This window comes from Notechis scutatus, chromosome 1 (assembly GCF_049901735.1).
Source record: "Notechis scutatus isolate UNSWTSFEM ecotype Mainland chromosome 1, rNotScu1.2, whole genome shotgun sequence".
NCBI lineage: Eukaryota > Metazoa > Chordata > Lepidosauria > Squamata > Elapidae > Notechis > Notechis scutatus.
The window spans coordinates 25,740,225-25,752,275 of NC_142009.1; the positions used below are offsets into that span (position 1 = coordinate 25,740,225).

Genomic DNA, 12,051 nt, shown 5'->3' on the forward strand with positions numbered 1-12,051 from the left:
TTTCAGTTTTATATTTATTTCAAGAATCTTCTGAATTAAAATAAAGATCTGGTCTCAATATCTCTGTTTTGTCACCGTCCACCAGAGATGAATAGAAAGTACTATTTTTACAAATACATTTCCAACATACATTTGAAATTTCTTTATACACTTATTTGACCATTTCTCAGCCATTAAGGGCCAACATACATACATCATTTTAAAAAAGTTTTCTTTCAATATAAACTTCATTTGTCCACATTTTTTCCTATTGATCAAGCATTATATTGCAACCAAAGTTCTTTGCCCATTGAGTCATACCATAAAAGAGGACCTGACCTGGGGTTTCGTCACTTCTGGTATTACAGGGCCTATAATTCAGTCTGAGAAGCCTTGCACAGGCTTTTTCCAAGCCTCTGGGAGGCCGAAAAAGGCCTCAAACCAACAACAACAACAAAAAAAATCAGCTGTGAGGCGTGCGCATGCACAGTAAGGTAAGTTTGCCTGTGGCTCGCATGCCAGCACAAATGGCTCTGCGTGCCACTTGTGACACACGTGCCAGAGGTTCGCCATCATGGGTCTAGTGCAATATGAATGCAATATCAGGGATTTTCAATTCAACGTGTATAATGTGATAGATATGTGTTTGTGTTTATTTCCATAGTCATAATGTACACTGAAGATGGTATTTCATTTCATTGTACCAGGTGCAATGACAATAAAGTAAACTAAATGAAACATACCGTTTTTTTCAATAGTTCACGTTTTGGTCACTTTCTAATTGGATTACTGCAGGGGTTTAATTCTTCCTTCCCAAAATAATCCAAACCACACCAACTAATCAATGCTGCGCCAGTCCCTCTGTTAAGTGTTCAAGTGTCCTAGTTGACTGTCTTGGCTGAATGCAGCTCCCCTGGCCATTGCCATGTCACTCCTCCTCTAGCACAAGGCCAGAACCTTTACCGCTCAACCGTCCACGCAGGTGGGCCATGTCCTGCAAACAGCCATGCTCCTGCCACAGCTGCTCCATTTGCTTCTGCAATCGGTGCTTGTGCTCCTGCAGCTTCTGTACTCGCTGCACCAGCTGGTGCAGCTCCTTCTTCAGCTCCTTATTCTGCTGGCGGACTGTCTGGCTGTGCTCCTGCAGGCACCGCAAGGCCAACTGTTGCACCTGCTGAGCCAAGCCCTCCACTTCCTGCCCTGCCATCTGTTCCTGGGCCATCTTCTCTTTCAAGGCTCGTATCTTGGCTGCCTCCAGGTGTTGCGTATGCTGCTTCTGTGCAGCCGCCAACTCCTTCTGCAGCTCCCGAATGCGGGTTGTCTGCTCTTGTTTCAGGGCTTGGACCTCGTGCAGTCCCTCCAATTCAGAGCTGAGACGGGCCAGCTCAGCTTCCTTCTGGAACAGCTCTTTCTGCAGGGCTGCCTCTTGCTCCTGGGAACGGGTAATCACTTCTTGGTGCTGCTTCTGGATTTGGTGCAGCAACTCCTGGTTCTCTTCATTTAGAGAAACCACAAGACCCTGCTGCCTTCGAGCTCGTTTGGCTAGGTAGCTGGCAAACTCCCGGCTCTCATTCTGGAGATCTTGTGCCTCTTGCTGGAGGAAATCATATTGTGCCCTCAGCTGTGCCCTCCTCCCTCTCAAATCCTCCAGGTTTCGGCAGATGCTCTCATATTCCTGTTGTACTGGCAGCAGCAAGTCATTGTCTGGCATGGGATCCACAGTGTCCTTGAGATTGGCCCTTGAAGCTTTGAGCTTGGACCTGGCCGTCTGTGCTTTCTTTTTCTTTCGGGGCTTCGGAGCCATCACTGGAAAGCAGATAGACATGTTAAGGTCAAGAGAGTGTTGGAAGGAACATCCATCTGGTTCAGTTCCAAGCTGGGAGAAAGATGCTGGAAACAACATGGAGGCCAATTGGAAAGAAAGGTGAAACAGAATCACCAACCACATGTGATTCTGGGGCCAGCTGACAAAATGGAGTTGAGAGTGGGCGTGTTTTATACCTTCTTTGGACTTTGTATTTGAGCTTCCTGTTCCTGTGCAAGAACACGTCCTTTAATATTCTATTGGTTGTTATCAGATTCCTATGTGGTCATGGCTGACCCTATAGGCAAAAGGGGAAGTGTAAATCCTAGGTGCTCGTCTGAGCTTATTTTACCAACCTTTTGTTTGTTATAGCTCAACCCACCAAAAACATAACTGTAAAAGACAGACCAGAAATAAAAGTTAAAATAAGCAAAAAATAATAATAAGAGAACACCTGTCTGATCTTGATGAAAACAAATCACCGGGGCCTGATGGATTACATCCCAGAGTTTTAAAGGAGCTGGCAGAGGTCATCTCAGAACCACTGCACCATATCTTTCAAAAATCCTGGAGCACCGGGAACCACCAGAGGACTGGAAAAGAGCTGATGTGGTTCCCATCTTCAAAAAAGGAAAAAAAAAACAGACCCAGGAAACCATAGACCAATCAGCCTAACATCAATACCCGGGAAGATACTGGAAAAGATACTAAAAAAACAGATCTGCCAACATCTAGAAACAAGTAAAGTAATAACTAGCAGTCAGCACGGGTTTGTTAAAAACAGATCGTGCCAAACCAATCTTATTTCATTCTTCAACACAGTGACTAAATTAGTAGACCAGCAAAATACTGTGGACATAATATATTTAGATTTCAGCAAGGCATTCGATAAAGTAGACTACAACCTACTTCTTAGTAAGCAGGAAAAAAGTGGAATAGATAGCACCACCACTAGATGGACTCACAACTGGCTGACAAACCATACTCAACGAGTAGTCCTTAATGGGTCTAAGTCTACATGGAGGGAAGTAAGCAGTGGGGTGCCACAAGGTTCCGTCTTAGGCCCAGTACTCTTCAATATCTTCATTAACGATTTAGATGAGGGAATAGAAGGGGAACTTACCAAATTTGCAGATGATACTAAGCTGGCAGGAATAGCTAACACCCAAGAAGATAGGCTCAAAATCCAGAGGGTTCTTGACAGACTAGAACACTGGGCCATATCTAACAAAATGAAATTCAATGTAGAGAAAAGTAAAGTCCTACACTTAGACAAGAAAAACCAAGTACACATATAGACTGGGTGAAACCAGGCTCAATAGCAGTAACTGTGAGAGGGATCTTGGAATCTTAGTGGACAACCAGCTAAATATGAGCCAGCAGTGTGCAGCAGCAGCCAAAAAAGCTAATGCAATCCTAAGCTGCATTAACAGAGAGATCAAGGGAGGTACTAATGCCACTCTATAAAGCCTTAGTAAGGCCACACCTAGAGTACTGCATCCAGTTTTGTTCACCACATTATAAAAAAGATGTTGAGACTCTAGAAAAAGTACAGAGAAGATCAACCAGGATGATTAGGGGACTGGAGGCTAAAACATACAACGAACGGTTGCAGGAACTGGGCTTGGCGAGTCTAGTATAAAGAGAAGGACCGGGGGAGACAAGATAGCAGTCTTCCAATATTTGAGGGGCTGCCACAGAGAGGAAGGAGTCAGACTATTTTCTAAAGCGCCTGTAGGCCAGACAAGGAATAATGGATGGAAACTGAACAAGGAGAGATTTAACCTGGAAATAAGGAGAAACTTTCTGACAGTGAGAACAATCAACCAATGGAACAGAAGTTGCCCTCGGAAGTTGTGGGAGCGCCATCACTTGAGACTTTCAAGAAGAGATTGGACTGCCATTTGTCAGAAATGGTGTAGGGTCTCCCGCTTGGGCAGGGGGTTGGACTAGATGACCTACAAGGTCCCTTCCAACTCTGATTATCTGTTGTCTGTTGTTCAGTCTGTCTGAATGGATTACCAAATCTGTATTTCTAAAAGTTGGCCTCCTCAGTTTCTGCTTGGGGGGGCAGGGAAACTGGGGCTGGTTTCTGCCTCCCTAAGTATTTTTTTTATTTCTCCTTTACAGAAAATACTTTATTCTTCCTTTTTAATATTTCCCAAAATATTTCATTCTTTGAGTGGGGGACTTCCTAAAAGAGAAAGCAGAGAGAAAAATCTTGACCGAGGTCACCTTAAGAGAAGGGGACAACAAGGGCAATTGCTCCAACCACCTCGTGAGGCCAGATCAGCCTAAGGCTCAAGTTCACACAGAAATATTTTTCTAATTTCTGTGGGATTCAGTCAGCAGCGGAAAAGCTGGGCCAGGCAGAACTAAAGGGTTTCTAAAGATGGAAAGAAGATATGAGTGAAAATCCAGAGGGCTTTCATACAGTAGTTTATGAAGGAGGCAATTAGCGTGGAGGAGGTGAGATGGAAGGGGGTGTTCTGCTGGGAAGGAGGGAGAGAAGCTCAACAAAAAGAGTGTATGGAGCCTACCTGAAAGTTCTTCTGCAGCCTTGAACAAATCCCTTGTGTGTTTTCTTGTTGCTTAGTGCCTGGGAGTGGGTGGCTCCAGGAGGAGGAGGAGTGGCTTTTTTTTTCATACCCATCTGGTGACTCAGGAGCCAAGACGGAAAATGCAGCCTTCCAAGCTGTCTGGCTCACTACAGCAGCTACTGCTAAGCTGAGGAGTTGGGTGACAATACATTTCTGTACGTACACAAGAGATATTCAGCCTGGCCAGTTCTTACTGCCACTGCAAACTTGAGGATGAAGGCTTTGTGTACTTCTTGAAGCTTCTCCATTTGAGGGGTCTCTGAGCTGGCTTGCTGTCTTGCAGATGTTCATTATCTGAACTAGGTAACATGGTCAGAGCTGCATTGCACAGTCCTGGTGTTGTTACTTAGTTTGGATAATTAAATATGTGCAAAACAAATAACCAAGGACCCCTCATTTCAGCTCTGAGCTACAAATATCCTCCTTTTTATAGGCCTCTCCATCTGTTTCAGCCATTTGTTGGAAGGTGGAGTGAAAACCCTTGGTCTTAGTAATCTTTGATGAGGTGTTGACAATGAGAGCAAGGGAGTGCTTTGTTTATATTATATGCTGTATTTAACCAGATCAACTTACACATATGCATGAAATTCCCTTCTCTCTCCCCCACCCTCTCTCATCTTTCTCTCTTTCTCTCTACCTCCCTCCCCCTTCCCTCCCCCCAACCCCTCTCTCTGTCTCTCTCATCTCTGTCTCTCTGTCTCTCTATTTCTCTGCTTCTGGGAATTGTTGAGAATAGAGTTGTTGTGGTTTGCGGCAGCAGGTGTGGACGGCTGAGGCCTCAGAGAGCGAGGTCTCAGATGAGGGGCCTGTGTGTGATGCAGGGATGGAGCCAGGTCCATCAGGGAGTGGAATGCTGCCTTCGGAAATTTTGGTGGCTGGCAGCAGTGATGAAGAAGTCCCTGAGGAGCCTGTGTCCAGTATGCGTGCGTGCAGGGCTGCTAGAAGGAAAGAGCAGCTGCAGCAGCACGGGCGACTCGGGAGTAAGGCTGCAAGGTAATGGCCTCTTCCTTAAGAGATAAAAGCTAGCTGAGAAACCGGAGTTCTTTGCAGGAAGCAAAGAAGTTGTTGCACTCAAGCCTTGTGGACATTCGGAGTATCTTGGTTGGTGTTTGGAGACTCTTTGTGTTTGAAATATTTCTTAGTAACTTTATCTAGTATTCTTGGAAGCCTTGCACAACCTTGGCAAGCTTGTTCTTATCAGAGATAATTAATTTGAAACAGCCTTTTAACTGTGAAGGAACGGAATTCATAAAGAATCATTAAAATGTTTTACTGTTACCTCTGTTTTGTGTTTGTTTCCTTGGAACAAGGTTTGGGTCAGAACAAGAGTTTAGGGCCCCTCTTGCTTCCAAGAGACACTCTATGCTGCAGGACCTTTTAAAATACAAATATTTAAGACTCTCAATTATCATATGAATATTTAGGTTTCAACTGACTACTGGAAAGAAAATCGTAAGCCCCAATAACTCTGGAGTAAAGACTTGTGCAAAGTTGGCAAAGGGATTTGAAGGGCATCACAATAGGTAGTGACAAATCAGTATAATCCTTCCAGGTTTGACATTTACAGTCTTGGATTGCAGAGTGTTTTTCCTTTTTGCTAAAGTGATGGAGTTCGGCTCCATGTAGGCTGGCAGAAGAGATATTCCATTTGCAAATTGCAATTATTCTATCCACCAGGTGATAACTCTTATAATTTATATTTCTGTTCTAATTTATTCTTAACAGGAGATTATGAATTTTAAGGTAGGATTCCTTTTTTCCCTTTATTCTGATCATTAAGAGCTTTGGCATTTTCTTGGGCTTGTTAGCAACATTATCTGATCTAATACCTGATGTAATTTTATCTAAGCCTCTTTCATGGTGGTTTTAAATAACCTCCAGCTATTCAGGAGAAATGTCAGTCTTTTAACTTCCTTTCCTTTGTTTTGAAGCAAGTACTTTAAGAAGTTTCTTCTAACTATAATTAGCAATCATGTCAATAGTAGCTGGTCTCACCCTGGAGTGGCAAAGATGTCTTCTGTTAGAAATACTTAAACAATTCCACTATTAACTGATGGAGCCATCAAAGATTCTCCTGCCACAGCTTCTACCTGCTGTTTCAGCAGAAACTATGAGTCCACAATGAGCTTCAAATTACATACAAACTCCTTCTGGGCTATACGTCCCCCATTACCTACACTACAAACTTCATCAGAAAAGAAATATTGGAAATTAGGTGGAAAGTCGTCAGGAATGGCTAAGTTCATGTAGGAGGTGTCTCCTTCAAGGCAAACAATATTATTCAAAGAAACATTAACAGCCTCCCGAATCCAGCTATACATGCTCTGCCTGGAGGAGACATGAAAGGCGGGGGTCAAGCCAAGTTGATTGTGGCAACATTCAAACCATAGAAAAACTTCTCCATTTCTTCTGATACTTTCTGTTCAAAAGAATCACAGATAATTCTACCTAACATTGCTCCACGCATCCCAGTAGACTCTGTCCAGCTGGTTTCTAAATGAGAGCGGATATGAGCATCTTTATCTCATCTTTACGAGCATCTTTATCTTCCAAACATTAGCTATGGTTTGGAATGGTGGTTTGCCCATCCTTCTGTAGAAGAGTCTGGGTTTCATGGAACATGTTTGAGGATCCAGGCTCTGTGGATGCAATAAGTACAAAGAACTGATATATTTTTTTGCTCTTATTCTACTTTACAGATTCAGACATGAGTTCTTACCAGTGTTCAGTGTCCATCTCCGGTTGTACATTTGGTTTGATGTCCACCTTCAAAAATCTAAAATGACCCAATATCTTACCAAAGTCACATTTTAAAAGAAGCCCTTTTGCTTAGAGTTTAATAGCTCACACCATTCTGGATCCACTTTTAGTGGATTCAGTCTTTGAATCTTTTTAATTATTTAGTCTTTTTAATCAAGAGGCATACAAAGAAGGCTTAAAATACTCTCAGACTCTCTCTCCTCTGCAAGGAACTCTGTATATGCACCCCAAACCAAGTTTCAATTCAAATGGCTAATCATCATCATCTTCATAATCCCTTATGGGGTGGAGTCTGGGCAATTGAATGGGCAGAGTGTTTTGATGGCTGGATGCCCTTCCTGTTGCCAATGTGGAATTTTGTTCAGCAGATATATTCTCAGTGTACCTAGAGAGAGAGGAATATCTGCCTCTACCTAGGATTGAACTCACAGCCTCTTGACTGTGTGGCAAGAGCTCCACCTCTAGGCCACCACATCACCCCAAATTTAAGTAGCTAATATGTAACTAATGTTGTTTTCTGTGTGCTATTGGCTTTCCCTAATTCTCCTGATTTTCCTTGTTTTCTGTAGGAAATTCCTTTTAATATTTGGACTGATGCCCAAACCATTTCAAGCTAGAATTCCTTAAATTCAGGAATACCCTCTCTGATGTGGCAGGGACAGCATCCATAAGGGCAGCATGATACAGGCAGCACTGCAACATATGAGACACTGAAGCCCTGGCTCTTTTGTGCATAGGCTTCGTGACGCCATCCATATATACTGTATGAAAGGGACAGAGCTTGCAGCCCATGACTTCCTTTCACTACTCGGAGAAAAGCAGCAGCTCCTGCGGCTTCCCATGCATGGCAATTCATTCAGGATGCTTTTTTTTTCCAGCTTCATCTCCAACGCAAGGGGGTTGGATCAAAATGGAGGAGTGAGGTTACGCAGGTAATCTTCGTTTACCAATGGTAATTGGGACCAGGAGTTCTGTCACTAAGCAACACGGCAATAAGGTGTGTGATGTCACGAACACTTGACAACTTTGTGAACAGGAGTTCCAGGTAGAGAATCTTGCACCCTCTTGCAGTAACATGATTGCTATTTGCAATCTACTGCTGGCTTCCCCATTGACTTTGCTTGTCAGAAGCCAGCAGTGAAGGTTGCAAATGGCAATCACATGTCTGTGGGATGCTGAAATAAATGGCTGCAACTAGGAGAACTCGGTGTAAGTACCACTCATTTGGTGTCTTCTTTTTTTAACTTGAAACATTCAGTGACTGAGCGGACATTAAATGAGGACAACCATATAATGTAGAATATCTTAAAATACCATATATTTTGCTAACAACAACTGAATGAACAACTGCTGGTTGACCTTCTACCACCGCACCATGGAGAGCATTTTAACATACTACACCTCTGTATGGTTTGCCAATTGCACAGTGGCAGATAGGAAAGCACCCCAGAAGGTTAACGTCATTGTCCGGATCATTGGTAGCCCTCTTCCCTCTCTGGAAGAGCTTTATAGCTCCTGTTGCCTTAAGAAAGTTCAAAACATTCTCAAAGATCCATCTCATCATGGGCACCCTTGTTTTGAACTATTACCATCTGGCAGACGGTACAGGATAATAAAAACAAGGACAAATAGGCTGAAAAACAGCTTCTATCCCAGGGCAGTAGCTCTGCTGAATTCTACTGTATAGTGCAGTGTTGGTGCGGTGTTGTGGGTTTTTGGTTCAATGTGTGGAGTGCAAAGGATGTATGTTTGTGTTTATTTTCATGGTCATGATGTGCACTGAAGATGGTGTTTGAGTAATCTGTCTTATTGTATGTATGTATGTATGTATGTATGTATGTATGTATGTATAAAGAAATTATTATATTTAGCAACTTTACAGTTTACAGTATACTGAGAAACATAGAAAATTATCCAATAATTTTAATGATAAAATCAACCAATCTTATGTTTTATTATTTATATTTCTAAGTTGTAATTGTGGTATACATAATAAATAAATAAATATTAAATGCTTAGCCAATGTTATCATGATGAGTTTGCAACAAAACAAGGCACCACAAGCCCATTACAAGGGAATCTTGTACTGCTACTGGACAGTTGGAACCACATGGTGCCCTGATTCCATATTGCACCAAGAGGTGATTTGAGGCAAACAGTATTTTATAGAAATTGGGACTTCACAGGGACACGGAAAGGTTGTGTAAATACAGAAAACGCAGTAGGCATTTTTGCCTTTTAAATGAAGTATAATCGTAACAAAGTCATAATTAATTATTTGCTCTTTTATCTGTTAGGTCTTTCATTACGCAAAGTTGTAATTTTAATATGTCAGAAGAGGGGAAAATATTAAATACTTGTAGAGTATATTAACTGTATTAAGAGAGCCTGAAAGGCCATGGAGCCATTCAGTCTAGAACAGGGGTGTCAAACTCATGGCCCGTGGGCCAGATGCATCATGTGTTGGCCCCGCCCCCGCCTGGTTTAGCGAAGGGGAAAAAAAGTCCCCATACTTCACATGATGCCGCTGTGACAACATGAGTTTGACACCCCTGATTTAGAAGTAACTCTTAGCTTTGCTAACCTTCTTAAAGCTTTCATTCATCACTAATAGATGCTGACACAACATCTCTCCCAACCATTCCTTGCATTGAACTCTCCAAGGTCCTGAAAATGTTGCCTTCTGCTGAATCCATTTTTATTTAAGCCACTCTGTGGCTGGGTTCATATATGACACCCTAAAACTGGCTGACTAAAACACTTTATCTGTGTCAATATAACATACTAAGCCACCCCCTAAATAATTGTAATAGTGGTTTGATGTAAACAGCATGTCAAGGTAACTGATGGATTCTCACAGCATATTGAATCATGAACTACCCAAACCCATTTCAGCCTAGTCTCGTGTGCTGTGTAAATCTATGATGCGAGAATCCAAATTATAGATAGCTGAGCTTCCTCTGACTCCTTAGCCATGCCAGGCTGTTATGTCTTAATGACGTCTCTGCACCAGCTTGCTAAATAATTGTTTTTGTTGTTGTCAGCAAGAGGGCGCGATACACCCAAAATTACTGGTTTTTCAACAAAGAAAGATTGATCAAGAGAGAGAATGAAAATGATTCAAGCAACTAGAGATCTACCCTGCTAGTTTTAGCAAGAAAATAGATAATTTCGAATATTTTAGAAAGAAGAAAGAAAGAAAGAAAGAAAGAAAGAAAGAAAGAAAGAAAGAAAGAAAGAAAGAAAGAAAGAAAGAAAGAAAGAAAGAAAGAAAGAAAGAAAGAAAGAAAGAAAGAAAGAAAGAAAGAAAGAAAGAAAGAAAGAAAGAAAGAAGGATGGATGGATGGATGGATGGATGGATGGATGGAAGGAAGGAAGGAAGGAAGGAAGGGAAGGGAAGGGAAGGAAGGAAGGAAGGCAAGGGAAGAAAGAAAGAAAGAACGAAAGAAAAGAAAAAGAAAAAAAGAAAAGAAAGAGAAAGAAAGAAAGAAAGAAAGAAAGAAAGAAAGAAAGAAAAAGAAAGAAAGAAAAGAAAGAAAGAAAGAAAGAAAGAAAGAAAGAAAGAAAGAAAGAAAGAAAGAAAGAAAGAAAGAAAGAAAGAAAGAAAGAAAGAAGAGTAGAACTGTCATCATGTCAGTCTTTAGAGGGCATATCATTTTCTCCATCTCCAGTCAGCTGACCAAAGAGATAACGGATAATATCATTAAACCAGTTCTTGATTAATCATTGATGGTTTGAAAGACATAGATCAGAAACCAGGCCCTTTCAGTGCCCCTTAAAGGAGGATTGGGCAACTGAGAAGACATGTGGAAGCCAGACTAAATAAGACAATGGCTTTTAAATACCTGGTCTTATTTGTTTGTTTCTTTGTTTACTTACTTAATTTGCTTTAGCCTACTTATCAGTCTGGCATAATAGCAATTGCTGAAACTTCCTTAGCAGCTCAATTGCCTCTAAGCAGGAAATAACTGTACTGATGAAGACCTCAAAAGTCATGTAATACCGTGTTTCTCATATAATAAGGCCGGGTCTTATTTTTTTTTTGAGCCCTGAAAAAATGGCTAGGCCGTCTTTTCGGGGGTGACTTAATTCCCCCCCTTGCATCTTTGGGTGGGCGGGCGGCGACGGTGTGGATGTTGACCTCGGTGTTGGTGGGGCACTTCGTATCGGGGTCAACGCAGGCAGCACCATATCCAGGTACGCAACAAAAGTACTTCCTAATGGCAAGCCCCCCCACCATTCCACCCCATTTCGCATGTTTTAATATAGGCCTTAATTTGGGGGGAGGGGCTTAATTTCATTTCATGCCTATAAAACATGCTGGGACTTCCTATTGGGGGAGGCCGTATTGTTGGAGAAACAGGGTAGTTTACATAGGTGGGAAAATGTATAATGTACAATATCCAGATGTATGAGATGTACTACATTCTGACAAAAAAGCACATATAAACAATAGATGCATGTACTGGGCACAGATGCACCACACCACCTTCACACAAATGTACATGCAAATTTTTGGAAAGGTGTAGGCAACATCTTTTTGCTATAAAATGGGTATAGAAAGGTATGCAGTCATTAAATGTAATGAAGAACACAGGGTTCTTCACTGAGACTATTGTAGAAAGAGACAAATGTGTTTTCATGAAGTTTTTCACTTATAGTATATGTCTTGCATTGTTCAGATAACTTGGGTAAGGTTGCTTCATCACTGTATATAACGGCTTTATCTGTTATAGTACTTTGCATGGTTTTTTTTTTTAACTGATTGTATTTCTCAAATAATGCTATTTTATTTTATTTCCTATATGTGTAATTGTGTCTATACGTGTAATTCTTTTTTAAAAAGTTCTTCCGTAGTTCTCTGCCATCTCAGATCATCTAGTGTGAAATCAATAGAGAACATGCATA

General features: G+C 41.6%; 1 protein-coding gene across 2 annotated transcripts; it reads right to left on the reverse strand.

The window, feature by feature from the left end:
• CCDC121 (coiled-coil domain containing 121) lies at window positions 1–4,642 on the reverse strand. 2 transcript variants are annotated; one of them, XM_026671492.2, is made up of 2 exons: window positions 4,324–4,642; window positions 1–1,785 (listed from the first exon to the last, which is right to left on the reverse strand). In XM_026671492.2, exon 2 carries the CDS (start codon window positions 1,781–1,783, stop codon window positions 908–910), a length of 876 nt encoding a protein of 291 aa, XP_026527277.2. In that variant the 5' UTR covers window positions 1,784–1,785; window positions 4,324–4,642; the 3' UTR covers window positions 1–907. The 2 variants fall into 2 exon arrangements, with proteins under 2 accessions (XP_026527277.2, XP_087815306.1); XM_087959180.1 differs by having other exon boundaries at window positions 1–1,855; window positions 4,324–4,337.
• Between the last annotated feature and the right edge of the window lie 7,409 nt (window positions 4,643–12,051).

What these genes read in the sequence shown, in the direction of transcription:
- CCDC121 (XM_087959180.1), bottom strand. Translation starts at nt 1,804, where the DNA reads ATGTCTATCTGCTTTCCAGTGATGGCTCCGAAGCCCCGAAAGAAAAAG.